General features: G+C 42.4%; 1 protein-coding gene across 1 annotated transcript; it reads right to left on the reverse strand.

The window, feature by feature from the left end:
- ftsj3 (FtsJ RNA 2'-O-methyltransferase 3) lies at positions 1-26,141 on the reverse strand. Its single transcript, XM_056276407.1, has 21 exons — positions 25,997-26,141; positions 25,738-25,843; positions 25,383-25,429; positions 25,154-25,233; positions 24,466-24,565; positions 23,976-24,170; positions 21,550-21,665; positions 21,069-21,173; positions 19,935-20,035; positions 18,940-19,026; positions 16,672-16,815; positions 16,136-16,271; positions 14,512-14,708; positions 13,666-13,777; positions 11,350-11,434; positions 10,371-10,500; positions 9,857-9,951; positions 7,938-8,040; positions 3,011-3,194; positions 2,197-2,291; positions 1-741 (listed from the first exon to the last, which is right to left on the reverse strand). Exons 1-21 carry the CDS (start codon positions 26,061-26,063, stop codon positions 492-494), a joined length of 2,535 nt encoding a protein of 844 aa, XP_056132382.1. The 5' UTR covers positions 26,064-26,141; the 3' UTR covers positions 1-491.
- Between the last annotated feature and the right edge of the window lie 1,778 nt (positions 26,142-27,919).

Below are 27,919 nucleotides of genomic sequence, written 5' to 3' on the forward strand. Positions count from 1 at the left end.
TGAATTTTAATTGTCTGGGAAAAGGTGCAGAATAATGTGCATGTTTTAATGACTCACACCACATATTTCAGCAGACATTTATTGTAAAAGATTACTTGTTTTATATTTATAAGACTTCCTAGTCAGTACATGAATTTGCACAATTTTAATATATTGTAGAAATTTAATTTGTCGTGCAAAACTCACCTTATTCAGCAGTTTAAGTTATTGACTAACCTAGCTGCACTCAAGAATGGAGGTAAAGGCAAATTCATCTTGATAAAGACATACAGAGAATCAGGATCCCAAGAACACACCTTACGTTAAAGACACATTCGCCAGAGATAGTTTGTAAAGGCCATTTATATAGATGAGCGCAGTTCATATTGGCCTCCACCCATGACACAGGAGCTAAAGGTGTGGCAGCCATCTTGGCTCCCTGACCAAACTGACAGGTGACGTTTATTGGTCAGCCAGAAAAACAGGACTGGAGTTGGGGCGGGCGTTCATTTTCATTTGCGCCCTTTCCCGCCCTTCATCGGCCGTCCTTTCCCACCCTTATTGCCGCCTTTTCCTTTTCCCTTCCTGTCGCGCTGTTCTTTCCTCTGCATGCCACGCATGTCCTTCTTCATACGGCTGTCCACCACCTTAAAGACTCCTTTAACGCCAGCAGGCCGTCGCACCTTCTTCCCGGTGCCCTTTTTGGAGACAACGTAGGTCACTTCTCTCTTCTCCTTCCCCACGCCGGCTTTCTTGTAGATGCTAAGAGATGTAGGGAGCAGGAGAGAAGGAAATGAAATCAAAGATTGGGGGATAAAATCTGTTTCATGACTGAAGCAATCTGTCCTTTGGCAATGCTCCAGAACAAGCGTTCAGACACACCAATTCGGATGCCAAGCTATTTTATTAATCCATGTCCTGACCTCAATGTAACAACATATCATTATCAATGATTAACAAGAAATCAGGCTAGTCTGAAATATATCTATCGGACCCATATTTACTTGACCACCTAAAACGAGTTTTCAGAGGGTTACGCCTGACAGAACGGGCATGTCATTGAGGATTCTTTCCTCAATGTTCAGGACCATGTGACACCACAGTATTCCTATTGAACTCAGAAAGCCACAGGTTGAAGAAATGACCAACTAATGGTATGAAATGGCCATCTCAAGACATCAGGAACCCAACTGTATTAAAATAAAATTCTATTAAGGATCAATTAATATTCAAACATAGGGTTATGCAAACAGGCTAAAGGAACAGCCGACTGTTAGCTTGGAGTGAGACACTCCGCAGGACAGAGAATCTCACATTACTCAGAGTGCCAATGTGTGTACTGCAATTAAAACTCCTATTAATATCTCTTGTATTTGGTCTACTTTTAAAAAGGTATCTTTACCACTTAGTTAATGTAGTTTTTAAGTCTAAATGTCTATGTAGCCCCCCTTCCCATCCACCCCTGTATGTCTGTGTTATGTTCATCTGTCGTCTTGTTTCACTCCATTTATTGTAAAGCGACTTTGAGTACTTGAAAAGTGCTATATAAGATTGATTTATTATTATTATTCCCTGATTGAAGATAATTCATTACCATTTTTAAGGCGCTATCTGAGATCATTTTAATTGTTTAAGACTGACACTTAAGTCACATATTGCAGTTACAGTTTGTATAAATTTGTTGTACACAAACCATATGACTTTTCTAACAGGTTTTCATTTGGTTGTTTAAGAACCTAATACTAAATATTTGTTGTTTTTAAATGCAGGTTAGATTCATACAGCAAGGAAAAAAACTCTCTTGTGCCCTAGATAACCCAGGTTTTATAGACATCCTCGTCATGTTTATATGCCTTGTTTTATATATATATAAATGTAATCAATCAAAACTTATTTAAACAGGATATGAAATAAATAAAAACACAATGCACTTCATATGACAACAAGAGTGGAAAAGGAATTAAGTGTTCATCTACATATGAGGAATGTGTGGTGTATCTCAAGGGTGAATGCCATTCAACTGCAATAGGCATGTGTGTGTGTGTGTGAGAGACAGAGAGACAGAGAGAGAGAGAGACAGAGAGAGAGAGAGAGAGAGAGAGAGAGAGAGAGAGAGAGAGAGAGAGAGAGAGAGAGAGAGAGAGAGAGAGAGAGAGAGAGGAAGGAGGACAGGATTCGTAGCTCAGTCCAGGCCTGGTAGTCACATGGATGCTGTACCTCTTTAACTGGGCCATTTTCTCCCTCTCTGAGATGTCCACTGTGTTGACCACAGCCTCTGCCTTCTTCTTTGCCTGCTCCATCTTCTTCAGCATCTAGAAAAATGATGGATAGAGTTAAAAAAAAAGAGTTGGCATCTTTTCTTTCCCTCCTCTCTTAACAAGAATCATCTGTTCCATCATGGTCGCTCTGCTACAGGTATGGGTTTGGATCTCAGTTTTCCTCAACTCTCTTTTTCAAGACATCAGTTTTGTTTTTTGTTTTTTTTTGTTACTTATTTCTTCATTCTGAGCATCACACCATTTCTCTGTATATGCAAACTGTCTTGATGATCAGTCACATTTCACCTTGCATATTAATGCCTTCAAGAGGGTTGCATCAATATCACTTTTTCACTACCAATACCAATTCAGAGTACAAATCTTTTAAGTATCGGCGGATACCGAGTATGAATCCTATCCATCACTTTTGCTAAAGAGTACAGACCCTAGTCCATTAGTTTGGGGTTAATAAGCCAAATAATTGAAATAGAATCATTTTTTTTCCGCCATTAGAGAAAAATAGCTTCCATGTGCCAAAAATGCAGTGAATCAAGCCATTATCAGGAATTTATCTATGACATGTTACTCATGACTTTGGTGTCAGATTTTAGCATGGCATAAAAACTCTGATATTGATACTCCAGTTTAGCCTGGTATTGGCCCATTCTCTGATACCAGTATCAGTGCTTCACTAGCTGCAAAATTAAAACAAATATGTCTGCATCACTACAATCTTCCTCTCCTCTCAGCCCCTCCCCTGATCCCTCTCTCACCCTCCTCTTCTTCCTGGCTTTTGCCTCGGCCACCCGTTTGATGGGCCGGGCGTTGATCTCCTTCCACTTCTCCTTGAACTCCTCCACCATTTCCTTGGTCACCGGCACTGGCTTCATGCGGTGCTTCTGCTCGTCGTTCACGAACCACTCGGGCAAATCCCAGAAGTCTTCGGAGTTGGCAAACCTGCAAGAGGAAATTAGGACAATGAGACGAGATAAACATCAATTCATCCCAGTAGGAGAAACTGAAAATTGCAGCATCTTTCAGACTCAAAAACAGCTAAAAAAAAACAACCCACAATCAGAATAACGCAACTACTTTACAAGTGGTACATAATGATGATAGGGCGAGGATACTGTACAAATCTGTCCTCTTTGTTTAAACCACTGAGAGCCGGGACTCTGGAGCCAAAAATTGTCAGTTGAAATAAGAAATATACTGCTTGAAAGTCAAATATGCGGGGCATCTGGGTGGTGTGGCGGTCTAATCTGTCACCTACCAACACGGGGCTCGCCGGTTCGAATCCCCGTGTTACCTCCGGCTTGATCGGGTATCCCTACAGACACAATTGGCCATGACTGCGGGTGGGAAGCCAGATTGAGTATGTGTCCAGGTCGCTGCACTAGCGCCTCCTCTGGTCAGTTAGGGCACCTGTTCGAGGGGAAGGGGCAACCGGGGGTAACAGCGTGATCCTCCCACGCGCTATGTCCCCCTGGCGAAACTCCTCACTGTCAGGTGAAAAGAAGCGGCTGGTGATTCCACATGTATCAGAAGAGACATGTGGTAGTCTGCAGCCCTCCCCGGATCCGCAGAGGGGGTGGAGCAGCGACCGGGACGGCTTGGAAGAGTGGGGTAATTGGCTAAGTGCAATTGGGAGAAGAAAAAAAAATGCTATGCAACAGTAGTAAACCGTCAATAACGGTAAACAGGTGTAATAATAAATACATTCATTCGTTAACAAAAGTTAAAAGCACAAGTGGCATAAAAATCAAGGGAAATACGAAAGGAGGCAAACGCAGTGAGATAAAACAATGATCAGCGATAGTGTCCAACACCATCACTTACAGGAAAACTTTGCCGATTTTCAACCTTATTTCCATGTATTAATCATAGAGGTGGCAGCTCTATAACGTACACAATATTGCCAGTGTTGTCTGTACTGCAATAGCCCACTACAGAAAACTGCTTTACTTCCGACATCCACTGACATTAGTAGATGACAGGAGAATTACAAGTCTGATTAGCTGAGGCTTAAAAGGTACAATTCTGAAAAATGTATATGCAAACAAGCATCCTTCTGATGCTTTCCACCACTGATGTATTTGAGACAACAGCTCATCTACTAATATGTAAACTATGAACCCTTCTGCAGTCGCTCATCTTAATGGTGACTATCTGGAAGGAATTTATTGGGAAAAAATATGGTGCAGTGTTTTACGATTTCAGCATAGCTGACAAATGCATAAGAAAAAAAAGTTTTCGCTGCAATTAAGCAGCCAACAGATACCAAACCAGTGATCGGCAAAACCTGAGAGCAACCGTGATTTTTTTTTTTTAGTTCAGCAGTGGGGACACAGTGTCACCGTATGACAGTAATGAGATATGACCCTTTTTTTAACCCAGATAAACTGTCATATTATGTGTGCGAATGGGGGGGGGGGTTCATTTGGGTTAGATTCCTCATGTTTTACATGTGGCTTTGGCAAGGTATCTGTATTATTTGCTTCTTTTTTTTTTTACATTTATTTGGGAAGGGACAATGCTCATTAAACAACATTCGAGTTATACCCGAGTTAGCTAAGAGGCTAGTTTCCATCGGCAGTCCCTTTGCCTGATGTTGTTAGGCATCTGAGGATAATAAAATCATACAAATAATAAATGTGCAGTAAATAGAGCGCATACGACAGTGTGTTATATATTTATTTAAAAAGCATACAACATAGTTAATATACAAGAAAGAGTAAACAAACAAGAAAATATATACAGAAAATAATTCTTTTTTTTAGAATATGGCAATGATGAAAACTGAATGGCTTCTTGTCTACCGTTTTGAGTGCTTGTTTTTATAATGATTCCAGTGGTTTTAATGCTAGAATGTGTGTTAGACCAGCTTATCAGACAATAGGCGATGTAGGAAACAACCATTAAGTGGCAGTATATCTTTGCTGCCTCAATTGATAGGAAGTCTCTGGTAAACCTGAAATCTGTCAAACTAAACTTTATTGCAGACCCTTTTTATGTGGGTTTTGAAGCTGAGGTTTGAATCAATGTTTACTCCTAAGTATTTGTATTCTGAGACAACTTGTAGTCGCTCTCCCTGGATGAGAATATCTTGCTCTACATTTATGCTGTTGTCTTTTGAGAAAAACAATCAAACTGTTTTTGACACATTCAATTGCAGACAACATTGGTTAAGCCAAGATGTGACCTTCAACATGACATCTGTTAACTTGATTTCAACCCCTCTTGTGTAGTTTTACTATGAGAAAAAATAACTATCATCAGCATACATTAAGATGTCACATTTTCCACACAAAGAGGGTAGATCATTAATGTACATGCTGAATAGGATTGGACCCTGTATAGAGCCCTGCGGGACACCAGTTGATAAATCTAGAGAATTAGATGTATAATTATCGATTTTGATAAGCTGGGTGTGAAATGAGAGGTCGAATCTGATCAGGATGGCAAATTCTGTGGAAAGATTGAAATTGAGTAGTCTATGCAGTAGGATGTTATAATTAACGGTATCGAATGCTTTCCATAGATCAAGGAACATGGCCCCTACAGCCTCGCCTTTGTCCTTTGATGCTTTAACTTTTCTATGAAATAGCATGTAGCCGTTTCAGTTGAGTGATTAGCCCTGAATCCAAATTGCACTGGGTGCAGTGGGAAGGAGCTATTGTTAAGATGGTCAATGACTTATTTGTTCGGCAACTATTTTTTTAATACCTTCGACACTATGGGTGAAATACTGATGGGACTATAATTTGTGGTAGGGTAACTGGCCAAGAGGGAAAAAAAAGTGAGGAAAAAAAGTGGGGAAAATCCAAAAAATAAATTAGTGATGACTGTCAAGGGGGTTGAATACTTTTGCAAGGCTCTGTAAATATTAGGTCAATCTGAGTACTGGTGCTGTTTGTTATTCTTTTTGGCCCTTTAACCATTACAGTCTAATTAAAACTATCAGTAGTTTGCTTGAGCTTTTTCCTTGAGGACTTGTCTTCCCAATTTAAGTTCAAGTCACCCATTACAATGACCCTTTCTTGAAATCACACTGACGTAGTATCTTCTTGAGTTTATCATAAAAGCTTATGTTTGAAGAGTGTGGTCAATAAATGACTAAATATATGGGACATCTGAGGTGATAAAATCATATTTAGGCCTATACATTCCAAATCAATTGGATCTTGCCATTGAATCTCATTACAATGAATGCGGTCCTTTACATAGGCCATAACCCCGTCCCCTTTTGTGTCCAGTTGGTCTTTCCTGAAAATGTTATAACCCAGAAGCTAGAAGCTAGCTGAGGCTAGCTGAGGCTGTAGAACAGCAGATGGGGAGTTATCATGAAGCCAAGTTTCTGATAAACAGAGTTGAACTCTAATAACATATGATTTATCTGATCACTTTTAGATTTTAAATTTTGTTAGGTGTCCACCCTTTGGCTTTGCTCTTGATCCCAAATACTTCTTGCGTTGTTTACCATTTGAAAGACTTTCCACTTCTGGTTCATTCGGATTGCCTTGTTTACTGGCCCATACTTGTTTTTATTGTTCATGTGTTTATGCAGGGTTTTCCTACCTCGAGTCATTATCACTCGGTTGGCCATTGTATGGGCTCACATGTGTACAGTCAGTGTTGTTGCTCGGTAGAATCACTGAAGATGTTCTCGTTCTCGCCGCATCAAGACTGCCTGGCTAGGATGGCGGCACCATTGGCAGATGGCCGCCGGTCGGGATCGCCAAATCAGCTGATCGACAAGCAGAGGTAGGATTGCACGTTGGACGGTCGGTGATGATTGCTTCATCTATTATGTTACCTGGATCAGGGCACTGATGGACATCTCCCGACAAAAGCAGACAGATTGTTATTATCACAACCTTGCTGATTTGCTGTCTGCATGATGTTTTTGTCATTTTCCTCCTTTGGTTGTACCGGTGTGGGATTAAGAAGTTGGGAGCCAGGGCATATTCTCTGTAACCAGTTCGCTCTTTATTTGACCTTGTGGAATCTTGTTTGTTTGTTTACACCGATGAATCTCGTGAGCAGTTGGTTCATCATTGTTATGGATCGTATTTGGTGGATATGGATTAAGTGGATTATGGTTGCTGGTTGTACAAGTTTCAAAATTAGCATATAAAACAACAAAGCAGTTGCCGTACCCGATCGGCCAACCGCCATCATTAGGAAATGCTAACTCTTATGTTCTCTTCTAAAAGGCTGGTGTTTGTTTGGTCCTCTTTGTCCTCTTGATGGGGAGGGGAGCCTCTGCATGCCGACTGCAAGGAAGGGCCAAGGACCTGAAATTCTCACCGATTCTGGAGGACCTAGATCGCTCCGTCTGTTTAGACCATGGAGCCTGTTCACCTCTCGGAGCTGTAATGCCGACAAGCCTCTTACAGCAGGACTCTTTTCTTAAACCTTTACTCAAAACTTGAATCGAAATGAAATATGAAATTGCACTGAGTGGAGGCAAAATCTCAAAATTCACTAAGGTAATGCAGAGCTCTCAGCTCAAGCAGCCATCTTGGTTACCAGCATATGACTTGCATTATTCACAGCAGTTAAAACCAGAAATAACTGGAAGACGGATATGTCCTGTAAACACTGTACCATCTAACCCTCTCTCTCACATACACATACACGCACGCGCACACCCACAAACACACACACACACACACACATGCACACACAAAAAATTACCTGTGAAAGGAGCCATCCACCAGGTCTCGAGCTCTTTTCTTTGACGTTGCAATCTGACTGCCCAAAGCCAAGCCTTCTGGATTCAGGATCCTGGCACGTTTACCTGTAAAAATAAACCAAAACATTACGAAACAGAAGACAAAACACAAATTATTAATGACAAGCTGAAGGCCTTGTCATTGTGGGCCTAATGGGAATGACTAATGGTAAATAGCATTTAAACAGTCAGTGACATCCAGAGACAGAGTGGACAGTGACATCCATTTAAGTCTCTCTGGATGAGTGTGTCTTTTATTTTTTCATTTTTGGCATTTTCTGCCTTTATTTGACCGTGATAGTTGAGACAGAAAAGGCAGGGGAGAGAGGGGGGATGACATGCAGCAAAGGGCCCGGGCCGGATTTGAACCCAGGCCGCTGCGGTAAGGACTCAGCCTGATGTGGTACACATTGTACCAGGTGAGCCACCAGGGCGCCCCCAAGTATGTCTTTTAAAGTTGAACTAAACTCCAGACCATTTTACTGAGTTTGCTGACATCTACACATTAAAACTCATGTAAAGGTAAACATGGCAGGGTGTGTTGGTACTCTGTGATGTTAGCGTAGCAGGATAAACATAGCTGCAGCTAATAACATTAACAATGGCTCTGTTTGATTTATCAGCACTGACAGTGCTATTGACAGCTGTTAATGCTACTCTGTCTGTCCGTCTGCCTGTTGGTGCTGATTGATGTGCTGTTACACTTTCAACCAACACACCGATTGTTATTATCTGCTGCTGTGTTATCTTGCTATTCTAACATCACAGACCAACACCACCCTGCCATGATTTTAACCTTTACATGTCTTGATGCATGCGCAATAATCCAGGTGAAAAAAATCAAAGAAGGTTGAATCAGTTCATCTGGATACAATGTTTACTGACAGATACGTTTCATCACACAACTAAGTGAAAGCTTCAGTCTAAACTGACTGCAGGTATCCCCACCTCTTATAAACAATACATTTGCTTAACGACCGAAACCAACGATCAGTTTCATATGCAAATATGGGCGTGACCATTAACTAGAGCTTCAGTGGCCATGTGTACTATTCACAGAAGATTTGGGAATGTTTGCAATCACAGCATTGTAAGATCGCCACAGATGTATGTGGCAGGAAGTGTCGGAAAGGCTGAGGTGCGTATTTTCCAAACATCACGTCTCAGTTGCTTTCAAACTCCAAAACACGCTGTGCCAGAAGTTGGTCCACCCCAAGGATCAGAGCAGAGCAATATAGTTTACGCGGTTAAGTGCCAGGATTGCCATGACTTGTACATCGGGAAAACTAAACAGATGCTGGCCAACACAATGGCACAACACAGGAGAGCTAACACATCAGGCCAGCACTCCGCAGTCTACACCCATCTACAGGCCAGTGGCCACTCTTTCAAGGATGAGGATGTGCACATCTTTGATAGGGAGGAACGCTGGTTTGAACAGGGAGTCAAAGAGGCCGTCTATGTGAAGAGGGAGCGACCATTCCTTAACCGAGGGGGGGGCCCTAAGCGTAAATCTGTTGCCCCGCTTGCAATGCTGTGATTGCAAACATTCCCAAATCCTCTGTGAATAGTACACATGGCCATTGAAACTGTAGTTAATGGTCACACCCATATTTGCATATGAAACTGATCGTTGGCTTTGGTTGTTATGCAAATGTGTTGTTTATAAGGGGTGGGGATACCTGCAGTCAGTTTAGACTGAAGACATCACTTAGTTGAGTGATGAAACATATCTGTCAATAAACGTTGTGTCCAGATGAACGGATTCAACCTTCTTTGATAACCTTTACATGGTTCTTAACCAGTAGATATCAGCAAACTCACAAAAATGGTCGGGTGTTTCATTACTCTAATCTAAAATGTGATCCCATCCTGTACTCACTGGTGCTCTCTACAGGAACCACCTGGAAATCTTGTTCATCTGTCTCTCCTGAGACCCCGACGGGCCCCTTGGTACCCTTCATCGTGGCAATCTCCCTGAGAGAGGGGAGATTTTTCAATATCAATCATTTGTGTGTTGAGGGGGGGTTAGATTTTTTTGTACCATTAGAACTGAAAGCAGACATTCACCCTTGAAATGAAAGTATTCTGGGAAGACATGGGAAACAAGTGTCAGTGATTCTTATGTGAATGAAAATAATGTACTTGTATAACACATTTTAAAAACAAATATTTCAAAGTGCTTTACAGACTAAAAAAAATTAAAATTCACAAATAATAAATGATCAAATATCACCAACATGAAAAGCTCACTGATTCATTCAAATCACTGCAAAAATCATTTAAATATTATTTAGCCTGGAAAAAGGGAAACAAAATGGGGCTGAATTTTTCATCTAATGACACGAAATCTTGGCCAAAGAGCACTACAGACAGTAAAATTAGATAAAATGTACTTTTCATCATCGCTGCTGTCATGGTCTGAGTCGCTGTCACTCTCTGCCTTTGCTTCCTGTGAAGGTCCCGCCTCCTCCTTCGGTTGGGTTGGTTGCATCTCCTCATCAGCTTTCCTCTTCTTGCCATTACCTGAACACACCAAAATGATGGATGGATATAATCATCTCAGAAAAACTCTGTCTGTATATCAGTGTGTGTGTGTGTGTATGTGTTCTTGTATTTCTATATCTATAAGAACCAATTTGAGGTTTTAACCATCAGACCAAGAACAGTTTTGTAAAGTGAGAACATTTTGGCCAGTCCTCATCTCTTTAAGGCTCTATTCTAGGGTTAGGATTTGGGTTTCAGATTAAGGTTAGAATTGGGATTAGTTTAACACTAGAATAAGGGTTAGGGTTAGGCATGTAGTTCTGATTGGTAAGGTTAGGGTTAAAGGCTAGGGAATGAATGTAATCAATGAGGGTCCTCACAAAGACAGAATGTGTGTGTGTGTGTGTGTGTGTGTGTGTGGGAACCCTGCCCTTGACACATCATTGTTGTGATGATCAATGTAATCTTATCCAGAATCAGTGTCTGCAAATACTGACAGTCTATTAGAGTTTTGTAGTCATTGACCCAGTTTTCCAATTCTCTCATGTCATAGAGTTTCCTTTTGAAGTGGTTTTACTTGTTTTGTGTAAGGTTTCTTTTATAGGAAGTTTTCATTAGCAATTTTGCCTTTAAAGAAGATGGAGTGTAACAGGGAGGATGAGGCAGAAAGAAAGAGAAAGGAGAAAGGGGGACGATACAGTGAAGTACCTGGGTTGGATTTAAACACCGGCTGCGGCGTTTAAGTCTGAGTTTAACAAAATTACACACTTAACCAACTAAGACACCAGGACATGTTAGTTTTCTTTCTCTTCTTTCTGTGTTTCCATCATTTACACATTCACATCAACAGAAACTGAAACCTGCAAAAAAACAAAAAACATCCTTTACCTTCTTTTTGCCTCTTCTGTAGTATCTGGCTCTGTTTGAGTTCGCTCGCCACATCTACTTCCAGGCCAATCTCAGAGAAAATACCCTGTGGAAACAACAGGAAGGAAGTCAGTATGACGACATCAAAGTTCACACAGGACATCTGCTGGTTTACTGGCACACGTACTGAAGGACATCGGCTGCTTTGTCAAAGCATTAGTGGGGACCATAAATCACACCTTAATTCTTGTAATAAAGTATCCACAAAACATGAGCTGCAGCAGCGTGGTTACATAGGTGAGGGTGTGACGGGGAAGTTAGCAGGTGAACCTCTTGAGTGTTGAAACATACTTTATTCCTGCTGCCTGACAAATAATAACTTTATTTATATAGCACTTTCCTAAAACAAATGTACAAAGTGCTTTACAAAGAAATAAAACCAGACAAGGCAAAAATCAGAATAAGACCAAATAGTAAGTAAAAATAAAAACAGTATGAAATAAATAAAAACAAAATATCAAACATTTGTAAAAGCTTTTACAAAAAGAAAAGTTTTAAGATGAGATTTAAAAAGAAGCTAGAGACGTGGTTTGTCTTAGTTCAACAGGAAGAGAGCTCCATAGTGTGGGGGCTCTAACAGCAAAAGCCCAATCACCCATTGTGACAAACCAAGACCTGAGAATAACCAGCAGTGCTCCATCTGCAAATCTTAATGGTCGAGACAGCATATACCAGGTCAATAAATCAGAAATGTATGTAGGAGCAAGACCATTTAAGGCCTTAAAAGTGAGCAATAAAATTTTAAAATCAATTCAAAATATAACAGGGAGCCAGTGTAGGAAGGCAAGCACAGGAGTGATATGGTCATGCCTTTTTGTCCAGGTAATGAGCCGAGCAGCGGCGTTTTGTACCAACTGCAGATAGTGGAGGGAGCCCTTGCTGATACCCAAGTAAAGTGTGTTGCAATATTCAAGCCGAGAATAGGTAAAAGCATGTACAACTTTTTGCAGATCGGCAATTGATAAAAATTACCTAAATTTGGAGATTACCTTGAGCTGGAGAACGTATGACTGAACAACATGTTTGACTTGATTAACAAAACCAAGGTTAGCATTGAATATTACCCCAAGATTCCTAGCAGCCTGCTTAAGACTACCTGACAGACCACCAAGATTAGTACCAAAAGGGCTGATGGAATTTGGGGGATCGAATGGAATGATTTCAGACTCATCATTAATTTAAGAAAATATTCGGACATCCAGGATTTAATGTCAGAGTCAAGTTGTGAGATTTGCTGGGGTGAAGGATCTGTGGATTTTAGTGGCATGTATAACAGAGTGTCATCAGCATAAAAATGGTAAAACATATCATGATTTTGAATGACCTGGCCAAGGGGCAGCATGTATATAGAAAACAGAAGGAGGCCAAGAACTGAACCTTGAGGGACACCAAAACTCAACTTAGCCATCGAGGAAGTAGAGATACCCAGAACAACAGAAAAGTTCTGTTGGAGAGGTAAGAGCGTAATAAGCTAAGAGTCAAGCCCTTGATGCCAACTCAAGTCTCTAAGCGATGCAAGAGGATACTGTGATCAATTGTGTCAAAGGCAACAGTTAAGTCTAAAAGAACTAAAATTAAGGAGTCACCTCTAATTGCAGTCCACAGTAGGTCATTAGTAACCTTAACTAGCGCTGACACCCTCCACATAAGAACCTGAGTTTGACAGGGATGTTTACCGTTTCCCTTTTGTTCCCTGTTGCCATCGACTAGAACATGAAAAAGTCTGTGGATGGCCAAACAACAGGGAGGAAGTGGACCCCTTTCACACAAATAGAGGACCTTGACTTTGCAGATGACCTGGCACTGATCTCAGAAACACAAACACTGATGCAAATGACCAACAGACTACATGAAAACGCCAAACATCTAGGCCTCATGATAAACATTGGAAAGACCAAGGTTATGAGGGTCAACACCAAATCTCAACAACCAATAACCCTTGATGAGGAACCCCTAGAGGATGTGACTGAGTTTGTCTACCTGGGAAGCAACATCGGCACCGAGAGTGAGGTGGAGATTCACGGTAGACACCCTATGCGCCCATGGGGGCCAAGAGGATTAAGTCAAGTAAATCAACTGAACCAAGGCGCTTTGACTGGCCAGTTTTGCGGACAGAATGATGCCAAATCGTCTTAAATTATCAGTACCGCCATCTTTATCATTTCACATAGCCCTACTCTAAACTGATAGAGTGCACCATCTCCATTATTATTTAATCTATCTCTGGTTTCTAGTTCAATCTGCTTATGTTGCATTATGGGAGCATGTTGGACAAACCTTGCTGAACCACAGGTTCGTCTCTTGCTCTTTCTTCACATCCTTTCCCTCAAGCTCCACCAGTAAGCCGCCCTCCTCCCCTTCTTCCTCCTCTTCCTCAGTGAAGGTCACCCTGAAATGAACACACACAGCTGAGTCCAAAACTAGCTGTCAAATCAAAGGTTAAACAAGATGTCAACAGAGACTGATAAATAAAACAGTGTTTCCTTTATATGTAAATTGTCAGTATTTTGAATATTAGAGTGACATGTTGGATTCACACAGTATTATGTATTCATTGAACACAGTATCATTGTCAAAAACTGCATTTATAAATCTGGGGATACTTGGTGGAAATAAAAAAATATGGTCTTTACCAGAGCACAACAAGGTTTTCTTGTTAGTTACAGATTTCAAGTCTGACAAACTTCTGGACCAAAGTTTAAGATGCAAACTGGTGAGGATGCACCAAACCTACCAAATAAGAAATATGCCATTTTCGTTTTTTATTTCGCTGATGAATGAACAGACTATGACAGTTTGAGTGGATAAACAGGTGGGATATAAACTGATTCCCTTTATCAGATGTCTGATATCCATCAATAAAAAAAATTTGATGGTTTTGTTTTCTTTACATTTCTTTACATATTGTTGGGTTGGATTTTAATATTCGGGAATGTCTGTCATGTTTATGGCTAACTTTAGCTTCATGTTAGCCTGATAACCACCAGCAGCTGGCTGCCCCCCCCCCAACACACACACACACATACACACACACACACACACACACACACACACACACACACACACACACACACACACACACACACAACGATCAACCAAATCATTACATCCACCTGCCCTTACTTCTTCTTTGATGCTGCCTTCTTCTCCAGCTCATTCTCTCTCTGCTCCACCTCCTCCAGATCTTCATCGTCCAGTTCAGAGGCCAGCGACATCTTGTCGTCTTCGTCATCCTCCCCCTCGGACACATGGAAGTCCTCCTCTCCCTCCGCCAGGGCATCTGCTCCCCTCATGTCTCCTTTGGAGATCTCGCCCAGTGCCTGTGGTGGGGCGTCGGTGGGTTTGTGGAGTGATGTGAAGGAGTGAGAATAGGAGAAGTTTACAGGAGAAAATAGATGAAATTATGGATGGGACTTTAGGCTTTCACAGATGTCTGATAAGCCACTTTTTACCTTAAACTAAACACACTACTAACTATAGGACATCCTCCAGGCTTACAGAGACCCTGTACAACAACAAATACGAAACAACGGTTTAGAATGAACCCTTACGGGGGCGCTGTTGAACACAATGGAGTGAGGACAGGTTCTCCGACACTCCGCCAAGTAGTGGCAAAAGTTATTTAATTTAAAGCACAGTTTTACCTTAATTTATTGAAATACTACCTTAAAAGTATATTATTATTTGTTTTCTTCACATGGTTCATATTGTTGGGTTGGATTAGTATCTGCCGATCCCCTTTGCTCTTTTGACTAACAACTACTGGCTGTAAACCACTTTTGAGTGCCCACCGAAGCAGGCCACAGAGGACGCATTGGACTTTGCTGAGCCAGCTAACGTCGCCTGGCACTGACGGGAGCTGCACACACAATTAACCCTCACAACTACATTTTCTGTCACGTTGGGATTTGTTTTGCTCGCAGAGGAAGCTTATGTCATGTTCCCCTCCAAAACGAAGAAGGACATGAGTAAATTGTGACGCTAAATAAAGATGGTACATCCCTGCTAGCACTTTTGCTAACATCACTTGCTAGTTAACACTGCTGCTAACGGTGTTACTGTCATAAATATTCAACTTTACCAACTGGTCTGTAAACTGAACATTTCTAACAGACTGTGCTCTTAGAAGTATAAACAGAACTGGGGGTGTCCAGGTGGTGTAGCGGTCTATTACGTTGCCTACCAACACGGGATCGCCGGTTCGAATCCCCGTGTTACCTCCGGCTTGGTTGGGTGTCCCTACAGACACAATTGGCCATGTCTGCGGGTGGGAAGCTGGATGTGGGTATGTGTCCTGATCGCTGCACTAGTGCCTTCTCTGGTTGGTCAGGGCGCCTGTTTAGGGGGGGACTGGGGGGAATAGCGTGATCCTCCCACGCGCTACGTCCCCCTGGCAAAACTCCTCACTGTCAGGTGAAAAGAACCAGCTGGCAACTCCACATGTATTGGAGGAGGCATGTGGTAGTCTGCAGCCCTTCCCGGATCAGCAGCGGGGTGGAGCAGCGACCAGGATGGCTCGCAAGAGTGGAGTATTTGGCCGGATACAATTGGGGAGAAAAATGGAGGAAAAAAATCCATCCATCCATTATCCAAACCGCTTATCCTGCTCAGGGTCGCGGGGATGCTCTCATGGGCAACATTGATTTTTCAATGTTTCATGGAAAATCGTAAATTTGGTCACCTGCTAAGAGCTAATACAGTTCTGTGTGTGTGTGCGTGCGTGCGTATGTGTGTTTGAGAACCTCACCCTGGTTTTGTTGATGGTGCTGAGGGAAAACATGGAAGAGTCATTGGTGTCAGCGATGGAGACACCTGGCAGGTCCATCTTAAGCTCCACCCTCTCTCTCTGCTTCCTCCTCTCCTTCAACAGCTTCCTCTTCTTCCTGATTGGGGGGGGGGGGCAAATCAATGGACACTGCTTTCACTTGGGAAAATTGGGATTTTCTACTAGGCAAGACTGGGATTAAAGTGGGCCTTCTTTAAGTCGTACTTCCAGTCTTGGGGACTGCACGAAATTACCACAAGACTGCCTTCTAGAGTTTAACCTGTCAGGTGTTAATCTCGATAATTTGGTAAACCCTGGCAATATTAAATGACAAAATCCCTTCAAGAACCTTTGTCGAAACACATGTCCAAAGCTGTTATCTAATCCATGCTTGCAAAGTACAGTACTACCCTCACAGAATAGACTCTTGAATAAAACTAAAATGAGAATAAAAAGGTCCTTTCAACAATTGGCGATGAATGTAGACAGGATAAAAAGGAAATAAACAAATGTCTTACCGTTTGAGCTCAGCCACCTCTTCAGATTTCAGCTCCGCCAGTTTCTTCTCCATCTCCTTTTCTTCGTCATCCTCCTCCTCTTCCTCAGCCTTTTTCTTCTGTGCTGGCTTCTCTGAATCACTCTCTTCCTCTTCAGAACTCAGGCTGAGGATAAAGGCGAAACAAATCAAAGATGAGTTTTTTTTCAAGCCTTTTTTTTTTAAATATTTTTTGTTTTTACCATAACCTGCAACATTTTTTTGCTTTTTATTAGCAGCCAGAGGATTTACAAAAGACAATTATAAATACTTTACTTCACACCTGTTTTGACAATTATATATCCATCCATTATCCGAACCACTTATCCTGCTCTCAGGGTCACTAGAGCCTATCCCAGCAGTCATTGGGCAGCAGGCGGGGAGCCACCCTGGACAGGCCGCTAGACCATCACACAGGGCCGACATACGTACACACACACACCCACACACATTCATACCTAGGGACAATTTAGTATGGCCAATTGACCTGATGTTGGACTTTGGACTGTTGGCGGAAACCAGAGCCCCCGGAGGAATCCCATGCAGACACGGGGAGAACATGCAAACTCCACACAGAGGACGACCCAGACAATCCCCCATGGTTGAAAGGGTTGGTTCGAACCCCCGTGTTACCTCTGACTTGGTCGAGCGTCCCTACAGACACAATTGGCTGTGGCTGCAAGTGGGAAGCTGGATGTGGGGGTGTGTCCTGGTCGCTGCACTAGCGCCTCCTCTGGTCGGACAGGGACCTTGTTTGGGGGGGGGGGGACTGGGGGGAATAGCGTGATTCTCCCACGTGCTACGTCCCCCTGGTGAAACGCCTCATTGTCAGGTGAAAAGAAGCAGCTGGTGACTCCACGTGTATCGGGGGAGACATGTGGTAGTCTGCAGCCCTTCCCAGATTGGCAGAGGGTGTGGAGCAGCGACCGCGAAGGATCTGAAATGTGGGATAATGGGCCAAGTACAATTGCGGAGAATTTTTTTTATATCTATATGTATGTATATATGTATGTATGTATGTATGTATGTATGTATGTGTATATATATATATACATGTCCTGGACAAAAATTTAGTATTGTATTCAGAGTTATAGGTGGATATAAAATCTTAATTGTTCCATCCTCTAGGTTCGCCAAATTAACATCTTTCATGATTGTTTTAAAGTAGTGCCATATCTGCAGGAATCTGAAGAAGTCTTGCTGTTCAAAATTACATTCTTCCCTCAAAGTCTGAAAACTCTTTACTGCCACCTTATGTATCAGAGTATAGTAAGCTGGAACCCCTTTCCTTGCCCACATATGAAATCTTGTGTCACTCAAACTGGGGGGGGGGGCATCACTATTGAAGAGGCACACCACCTTAATAGTTTTGATATTCTCTGTATATTGCACACTTTTTGAGTTTCCTTCCAAATCTTCAGGGAAATGTTGATAAATGGATTTGCTCTGCCAAAGAGATGTTTGACTAGTTAGTTTCATGGGAAACAGTTGCTTGAAGTGGGATCTTATCCTGCAAGTCTTAGGATAAGTACATACATTAAGTTTCGGCCAGACATTGAGCCATATTCCTCTAGGCAACATCCTTTTGGGTAGGGATTGGGCAGGCTGTTCTAAGTATCAAAATGTAATCTGCAACCCCCCAGCTGAAATCCACTTTATAGTCTGATTCTGGTGAATGCAATGACTCAGGCACGTGCATCGTATTGCATTTATCCATCCATCCATTATCCAAATCGCTTATCCTGCTCTCAGGGTCACGGGGATGCTGGAGCCTATCCCAGCAGTCATTGGGTGGCAAGCAGGGAGACACACTGACAGCCCACCAGGCCATCACACAGGGCCCACACACACACACCACACACATTCATTCATACCTAGGGACAATTCAGTACGGCCAATTCACCTGACCTACATGTCTTTGGACTGTGGGAAGAAACCGGAGCACCCAGAGGAAACCCACGCAGACACGGGGAGAACATGCAAACTCCACACAGACGACAACCCGGGATGATCCCCAAGGTCGGACTATCCTGAGGTTTGAACCCAGAACCTTCTTGCTGTGAGGTGACCATGCTAACTACTGCGCCACCGTGCCGCCCCTGTATTGCATTTATAATGTGTAAAATAAATAAAGTTTATTGAATTGATTTAGAGATAGCTGCTTGAATGAACTTGTATGTTGCGTGGTCTTGGTTTTTTTGTCCGGCTTGTAGAGAATGGTGGTTTTAAAGAGCTGTGGTGAAAAGTTTACCAAATCTCTTGGCTGAGCGGTTTGGCTTCCTCCTTTAGTTTCTTGGCCAGGTATCTTCTCAGCTTGGACCTCCAATTCAGCAACAGACTAGAGACATGAGACGGACACACAAGCGCACCACACACACACACAGGGACAGTAACTTTACATCACTTAACTTCATCAAGTTAATTTTAGATATTAAACAATTTTGTTTTTCCACAAACGTTTGTTGCCATCTGCTATATTTGCTCAAGTTTTACTGAACCAGTCTGTAAATCTTGTCTTATGCCCCTTTTCCACTACATGGTACCGGCTCGACTTGACTTGCTTCTGTGTCGTTTTCCATTACCGACCATGACAGACAGACCACGGCGTGGATTTTCGGCTCTCCATTTTTTCCCCCAATTTCAAAATGTACTTTTAAGATAACGCCGCTTCGGTATTTAAAAATGCCGGGTGATATCCCATGCGCACATTGATGACGCAGTGACGCGTTTCTCTGACCAATCAGAGGTCTGCATTGATTTTGGTACCCGCTCCGATGTTTTTGGAGCCTCGACAAAGGTGGTACCAGAAAAGTGGTAACAGTTACCAAAATGCCGGTACTTTCCAGTAATGGAAAATGAAAAAAGGATGAGTCGAGTCAAGTTGAGCCGGTGCCATGTAGTGGAAAAGGGGCATTAGTGTAATACCTAAAATACGAAACATGGAAGACATAAAGCACCTTTCTAAAAGTAGGAAGACTAAGAATGAGAAATATTTAGAGAAGAAAAGGTACCCAAGTATCTATAAGAGTATTTGGGTGAACCGTGTGTATTATTGGCTTTCCTAACCAGAAATCATACCCTATTAAACACTGGAAACCCATTTATTCTTCAAAGTTTTTCATTACAGTTCTGATGCTGACATCTTGGGAAAATTATAAATACTAAAAGTTGGTGCCCAAAGCCTTTAACTGGTAACTCAACCACAGGCATCACGTGACTCATCAGGGCGTGACGGGACTTGGTTACCGGAGTTCCTTGCGGCCCAGGACCTTGATGTCACGACAACACTCCTTGATCTCATTGGTGGAGGCCTGGTGGGACTCCAGGTCTGGGTTGTCAAAGGTAATCTGAATGAACAAGACGGGAGCAAGAGTACCAAAGTAAAACACAGGTGAATGTGCATCTCAGAATATAAGACACTGAGAAAACAATGGTAAAATGTGACGTTCGTCAAAAAGAAAAATTCATAAGTATTCACCCTTATCATCTATCTGATATAGGGATAACATATGAGAAACACCTACAGATATTCCTCATTATTTCTGTATCTATGGACCAACAATGAAATAGTTTTTCTCTGTCTGCCAAGTTACCTATTGTGATGTTGGTTGATGGAAAAAAAACTACAGCCTAGTTGGGCATCCGGTTAGCATAGTGGTCTATTTCGTTGCCTACTAACACAGGGATCGCTAGTTCGAATCCCCGTGCTACCTCCGGCTTGGTCGGGCGTCCCTACAGACACAGTTGGCCGTGTCTGCAGGTGGGAAGTCAGATGTGGGTTGTGTCACTAGCACCTCCTCTCGTCGGTCAGGGCGCCTGTTCAGGAGGAGGGGGGAACTGGGGGGAATAGCGTGATCCTCCCACGAGCTACATCCCTTTGGTGAAACTCCTCACTGTTAGGTGAAAAGAAGCTGCTGGTGACTCCACATGTATCGGAGGAGGCATGTTGTAGTCTGCAGCCCTCCCTGGATTAGCAGAGGGGGTGCAGCAGCGACCGGAACGGCTCGGAAAAGTGGGGTAGTTGGCTGGATACAAAAAAAAAAAAAAAAACTACAACCTAGTATAGTTTGGCTCTCTGATCTCCGCACCAAAGTCAGAATAATTGCGCAATAAGAACTGAGTGCTTGTAAAAATTCCAAAAAATGTCTCGGGATGGGTAGAGAGAGATGGTATATTGTCCTTTGGTTAATCGACTGTGGATGGTGAAATGTTCTCAAGATGGCTGGAAACAAAAAAGTAAAATAAAATGGGACTCCAATTATACCTGAGCAGCCACGAATACACCTGGGAAACCTGCCCAGGTGAAGCCTATGTGTAGGAAATACATTGCTATCAACCTGCTTTTGATATTTACAAGTTAGTCCAATATGGAGATTTCACCTCACTGGCTTTGCCCAGGAAATCCACAGGGTTTTCCGCTTTAAGAAAGGTGGTCACTGTGAAGGAGTGGTACAGCGTCAGGTCACCATCTGTGTATCCCTCCGCCTGGAATGGGGCACAAGGATATTTGTCTTTAAAAGGATGGATCTAATTTGGTCTGTTGTAGACAACCAAGACGTTTAACAGATCGCAGCAAAGTGCTGTAGTCTCTTTGGTAGTCATCATTTTTTTCTTATTTTTTTATGTCTGAAATAAGCCAAATAAACGAAAACATAAACAAATAAACATCTGATTAGAAAATGATCTTGAAAACATCTGAATTTGTCCTGACACGCTGAAACTAACCCACACATGCACAGAGACAGTGAAAACAAATATTTAAACTTTACGTGCACATCTTGTAAAACCCAAGTTTGCGGAAGAACTATTTGCCATGTCATCTGTTCAACATACATTTATACACATACACACACACACCTACCTTGGGCTTCTTGACAGGGATTAGCTCCTTCACAGTCTTGGCCTGAACCTCGACCTCTTTGAATGCATGTTTGGCGTCGAAGAACTTGGCATCAATTTTGTCCGGGGCAAGGAAACCTGAGTTTGGGATGAAGCAAAACCCTCCGGTTAGCTGAGATACTTCTGTGTGAGGGCTTAAGTTAGCATGTAGATGTGTGTCAGTGCCATTTCTACGCAAGAGATCTTTAACTTCTATTCATAATTGGTATTACTGCCTCATGCCACTCAAGAGGGTTGTTAGCCTTCTTTATTGTGGATGGCAAATCCTCTGCAATCGTGATTCACAATGAGTTAGTCTGGAGTGGACACACTTCTGCCTGCTGGAAGTTTAATTAAGGAATATTACAATTTGGTACCAGCAAGCACCGTCAGATAGCTGGACAGTTTAAATCTTTCACACTGGAGCTGAAGGGTGGTCAGCATCTTAGGCCAATTGTGCGAGTCACTTCATTTAACTTTATCACCAAATATAAGCTTTTTTTTTTAGGGGCAATTATATAAGCTTTTACTTCTTCTTCTTTTCTTTTCTTTTAAATTTATTTCTAGTTTTTCCCCTTATCCCACCCGATTAACCCAATGGCATATGGCCAGAACTCTTGTCGAATAACTCTCCTGGCTCACGTTTCCACAGGAAGGACATAGTCGTAACCGGTCACACCCACTATCCCTTTGGTAAGGGTGGCCTAATGAATGCCTTACCCCGTGGACGCTCTGGCTGTGACCGGTTACGGCGAGTCTGGGATACAAACTTTCCAACCACATGACGAGCGGATTGCAAGAACAGCGGTTTATCCTGCTCGGTCATCAGAGCGGCCAGCTTTTACTTTTAAATAGATCTAAAAGTAGGGCGTCTGGGTAGCATAGCAGTCTGTTCCGTTGCCTACCAACACAGGGCTCGGCGGTTCGAATCCCAGTGTTACCTCCAGCTTGGTCGGGCGTCCCTACAGACGCAGTTGGCCGTGTCTGAGGGTGGGAAGCCAGAAGTAGGTATGTATCCTGGTTTCTGCACTAGCGCCTCCTCTGGTCAGTTGGGGCACTTGTTCAGGGGAAAGGGGGAACTGGGGGGAATAGCGTGACCCTCCCACACGCTATGTCCCCCTGGTGAAACTCCTCACTGTCAGCTGAAAAGAAGCAGCTGGCGACTCCACATGTATCTGAGGAGGCATGTGGTAGTCTGTAGCCCCCCCCCCCCCCATCGGCAGAGGGGGTGGAGCAGTGACCGAGACAGCTCGGAAGAGTGAGATAATTGGCCAGATACAATTGGGGAGAAAAAGGGAGGGGGGGATCCAAAAAAGATCTAAAAGCATTGTTGAGTTAGCTCATACAGTATACCACTGTGACACACCCATAGTGGATATAAAAAGTCTACACACCCCTGTTAAAATGACAGGTTTTTGTCAAAGAAAAAAATGAAACCAAGATAAATCATGTCAGAACTTTTATCGTATTTTTAAAACAATACAATAACCTGTTTGTATAAGTGTGCACACCCCTAAACTAATATGTGTTGAAGCACCTTTTAATTTTATTACAGCACTCCGTCTTTATGGGCAAAAGTCTGTCAGCTTGGTTTGGCAATATTTTCCCTCTTTTCCTTGTAAAAACGGTTCTAGATCTTGGCTTCATTTTGGACATCACAAAAACCTGCCATTTTTACAGGGATGTGTAGACATTTTATATCCACTGTGGTTGTATGTTGAAGGAAAATTCAATTTCTTGAACAACCAGAGTCTTATTTTCGTAGTTTTTACCATCATCTATATCAGTTATAATGTCATTTGACTCACCAGCTTCATTTGGGAGATTTTGAACATAGAACCACTGCTGGACTAAGCTTTACCATGTCTTATGGTACAACTGAACACGACAGTCAGACATGTTTCAACAAGTCCAATTCAACCCAATTATCTAAACCATTTATTTGGAAGTGGAAATGAAAGTTAAAAGTTATCAGCTGAAATGTCCAATATGATCAATGGTGGATGGCATTGCTGAGCTACTTCCTGGTTCAACTGCAGGAATGAGCAGCCTGTACTTACCATAGGTAGTAGTAACCATCCATAAACTACCCAGCCAGCACAATAGAAGTCACAGATAATGGACAGTCAAGAAAACAGTCTAACGGACACGGGGGGTTGTTTTTGTTTAAAGGACAGGTTTAAGACTCCTGTTCAGTTGTCTTCTAACACACCATTGTAAAGCAGGGTCCAACAGTGGTCCTATGTTCAAAATCTACAAAATGAAGCCAGTGACTAAAATGATATCACAACCATTATGCATGGTGGCAAAAATTACAAAAAGACTCGCGTTGTAAAAAATGGAATTATCCTTTGAAAAACAAACCCCTGACAGATATCACTGTGCAGCTGCTGGACTGTTGCTACTCACCCTGACAAATGACGAAGATCTCGGCAGACTCATTCCTGGAGGCCTGTGGCTTGGTGGCCTGCACCTTCTTGAAGAACTGCTGGAAGATCCACATGAGGGGCTGGTAGTCTTTGGAGCGGAACACCTTGGTTACAAAAGAGCCACCTTTGGCCAGAAACTCACAGGCCAGCTTCAGCGCCATGAGGGTCAGGTGGGCTGGACAGGGCAAGATATTATCAATATGATTATTACAATTAAAATTCTTATTGCTGTAAGTAATATAACTAATTTGGTCAACATTTCTAAAGGAGGATAAAAATCTGTAGAGAGTGCTTTAATAATCAACTGAAAGAAAACAATGCACTCATAAAATCAAATCAAACAAGGTAAGAAAATATGACAAGATTCAAAAGTATAACTATGTAAGGGGGAAAAGCAAGCAAAAGATAACATCGAGCGACATTACGGCTGAAATGATCCCCGTTATAGCTGTACTGCAGAGGTCACCTACCTTGTGAGAAGGCATCGTGCTGCCAGTTAGCGCCCACATTAGGAGCTCCATCATTTAGGACAACGTCCACCTTCCAGGTCTGCAGTTCTTTTCGAAGAGACTGAGGATGGACAAAGTGTGTTTGCGTTCCACAATTTGTTTAAAATACTCTCACCGAGACAGATTTAAGACTGCTCCATCCACGATTTTAACAAATGATGCAACTATCAGATACATTAGTCCAGGAGTCTGAACTTCACAAAAACAAAGTAGAGTACTTCTTCCAAAAAAAAAAAAGAAAAAAAAAAAGCAAATTATGATCTCATGGCAACTTTTGCTCAAACTAAGGAGTCTACTCAGAAAAGGCCCTTATGCATCAATTAGCCTTGGCAGTTATTAATCATATCAAACATACTCTCAATCACTACATTTTTACTACATTTAGTCAGATGACAATTTCAATTGTATCCCGAAGTCAAAATTACCATCAATCTATCTACCAGTTGACGAGAGTAGGCATTCATTTTTTAAATTGGAATACAAAATCTTTCAAGTATACCCTCCATTCCACATATTACCACCATTGTGTCTGAATAGCATTGGTTTTGTACAGTATCCAAACACATTAAGTATAACTACAATCTCAATTCATTAAGCACAGTATTATTTTGATGTACCAGTGCCATCAAAACAGAAGGAGCTCACTCACCTGTCTGCATTTCTCGGTGGTAATGTCTTCCTGCAGGGTCACAACACTGGGGATTGGCTTAATAGGTACCAGGTCAACACCTGGTGTGTGTGTGGGGGGGGGAAAGAAGCACTTATTTCCATTAACCGATTTCCAATATCCCACATCTTGATATGGATTTCTGTCACATGTTTACAAAGCGACATGGCATTGTTTCTTATCCTAAATTGGTTTTGAGAATTTTACTTACCAATAATCAAACTTGAGACAGGCATAAACTTGGATGCCACTTGCAACCTGAAATGAGACATACAAACAGAATGTGTCAAGTGACTCTCAGGATCATTATGTTCACTATCATTAATCCTGTCCTTCCAACCCCACCTCCCCCATCTGTATCACAGTATTACCAAGCCAATCCCTCTCTGGTGTCTGGGTTTTCTTTTCCAAAATACTAACAGCAGTCGATTGAAACGAAGTCCAAAAAGTCATTCACACCGCCAGATTGATTATATATTATTTTAAGGGGTGTGTCGTGTTTGAGCCACAGGGTGGATCATGTAAGTGCATATGATATAGCCACTGTTATGTCAAAAGATACCAACCATCCACCTGGAGCTGCACACAAGTCTACTAGAGCCCTGGCTTTCTGCAAGAACTGGAATTTGCGATTGAGTTGAATAAGCTTGAAGGAGGAACGAGAACGATAACCTGTGATGAAGAAGGCAAAATGTTACAGTTAATATGTCCCAATTTAGTTGTCATTTCACAACACTTTCCAAAGAGCCGAGATGCCTAGCGATTTAGTTGATAAGCAACTACTTAAAGTCACGTTTTAAGCTAACCACATAAATCATGTCATACCAGTTTCTTTCGCTAAGTGGTAAAATTTATCTTTTCTGGCCTTTCCGACTTTGAGTTTCTTCCCCATGTCTGTTTTTGAAGCGCTACACGTGAATTACAAAAACAAATGTTACAACGGGACCGAAAACAAGACACGTGTGGTGTCCTCGGCGCATGAAATATACGTCAACGATCAGGCTGACGTCATTTCATACGTCACGTCGTTCTATGCGTCTTCTTCGCTGGTGTTTTTTTTATAGTATTAGCGCCACCTGCTGTGCTGTCAGAGGATAAACTCCGTCAAATTGTCACCAGATCTACTTTCAACTTGTTCTCCTGATCTCCTCATTAGCTTTATTTTAGAATGAAGTAAGACACGATAGTTTTCATTTATTCACTTCTGCTGGATAATTTCTTGATACCAGTTGTTATTTATCAGCAACCTTTTCGGACATGTAGCTAATAATCTGACGCATACGGAGATTTGTTTGCTGAGTTTGATGTGTGGATTTGTTTATCACTTCAGAGTATTGGCAGTGGCTTACCTGTATATTATGTAAACTACTAATAAGACACGTTAGCCCCTAGCTAACGGGTCTGACCCTTTAGCCGAGCGGTTAGTGATGTCGCCTTGTGGTGCAGTACACGCCGTTTCGAACCCCGCACCGGGCAAGGAAATAACCGGTTACAATTATATCCTGCTTATTTGCATGTTCGAAATAAATCATCATTCATTCATTCATCAAAAATTGGCAAGAGTCGTAACAATTTCAGCACAGAGGATAATGCGACTTAAAAGGAACGTCTCACATTTCCCATGAATCACCATGCTATTGTAGCGTGCATGGATAAGTAAACACGTTGGTCCTTGGTTAACAAACCTACCTTTTTAGTCGAGCGGTCAGCGATGTCTCCCGCGGTGCGGGCGATACGGGTTCGCGTCCCGGCCGCGGCAGTTCCTGTGGATGCCCCTCGAATTCGCTACATTGGTGTCAGAAGTGGGACGGGGCGACCGTAAGGCCATCGGAAGCCTATGCCCCCTGAGGCGTGAAGGGGCTAAGAAGTTAATATCGTTAGGTGTTGTTGTTTTTTTTATCGTTAGCGTCAATCCCTCTAATCACAAGGAAGCATTTTTTAAGTACCTGCAATCAGTGCCGGATTTAGATGAAGGGAGGCCTTAGGCCAGGGTGGGCAATCTTACCCAGAACAGGCCAGTGTGGGTGAAGGTTTTTGTTCCAACCAAACAATTACACTCCTGTGACTCCTAATTAAGTTCCCCAGCAAAGACTCTCCTGGTTGATTAGTGGGATCAGGTGTGGAACTGCTTGGTTGGAACAAAAACCTTCACCCACACTGGCCCTTTCTGGAAAAGATTGCCCACCCCTGCTGCTGGCCTGTTTATGGGTAGGCTATTCCACTTATGAGGCCCCTCCCAATCCCCCACCCTCACGACTAGAGGACGATGGACGACTGTTTTAAACGAAGTTGAGTAAAGCCGAGGATGATGACCGGTGTTTAAAATTCCGCAATTCCTCCTGTAAAGGACATAAGACGTTATTTTTAAATACCGTAGTAACTGAAAAAATGCATAAATGTTAACGTTAACATTTACAGTCTTCGTAACATAACAGCTTGTCAAAATAAATGCAGATCGTCTCTAAACTGTGTGTGCGCGTGCGCGCGAGAGAGCGCGTGCGTGCGGGTGGGAGAGTCTAATTGGCAGCGCTGAGTCACGTGACACACGTTTAGGCGGTAAGAGTCGGGCAAAGAAGAAATGGCAGAGCGTGCAGGGGAAAAAAACAAGTCAATGTTTTTGGATTTTTTTTTCCAGAAGAGAAGGAAGGGTAAGAATTTAGCCCATGCAGTAACTTTTCAATAATGGTTGAAGTTGCCCGTTGATTTATGATATGAACTGGATTCGGCACTTACAATCTCGACGAAGAG

Source organism: Lampris incognitus, chromosome 3 (genome assembly GCF_029633865.1).
Source record: "Lampris incognitus isolate fLamInc1 chromosome 3, fLamInc1.hap2, whole genome shotgun sequence".
NCBI lineage: Eukaryota > Metazoa > Chordata > Actinopteri > Lampriformes > Lampridae > Lampris > Lampris incognitus.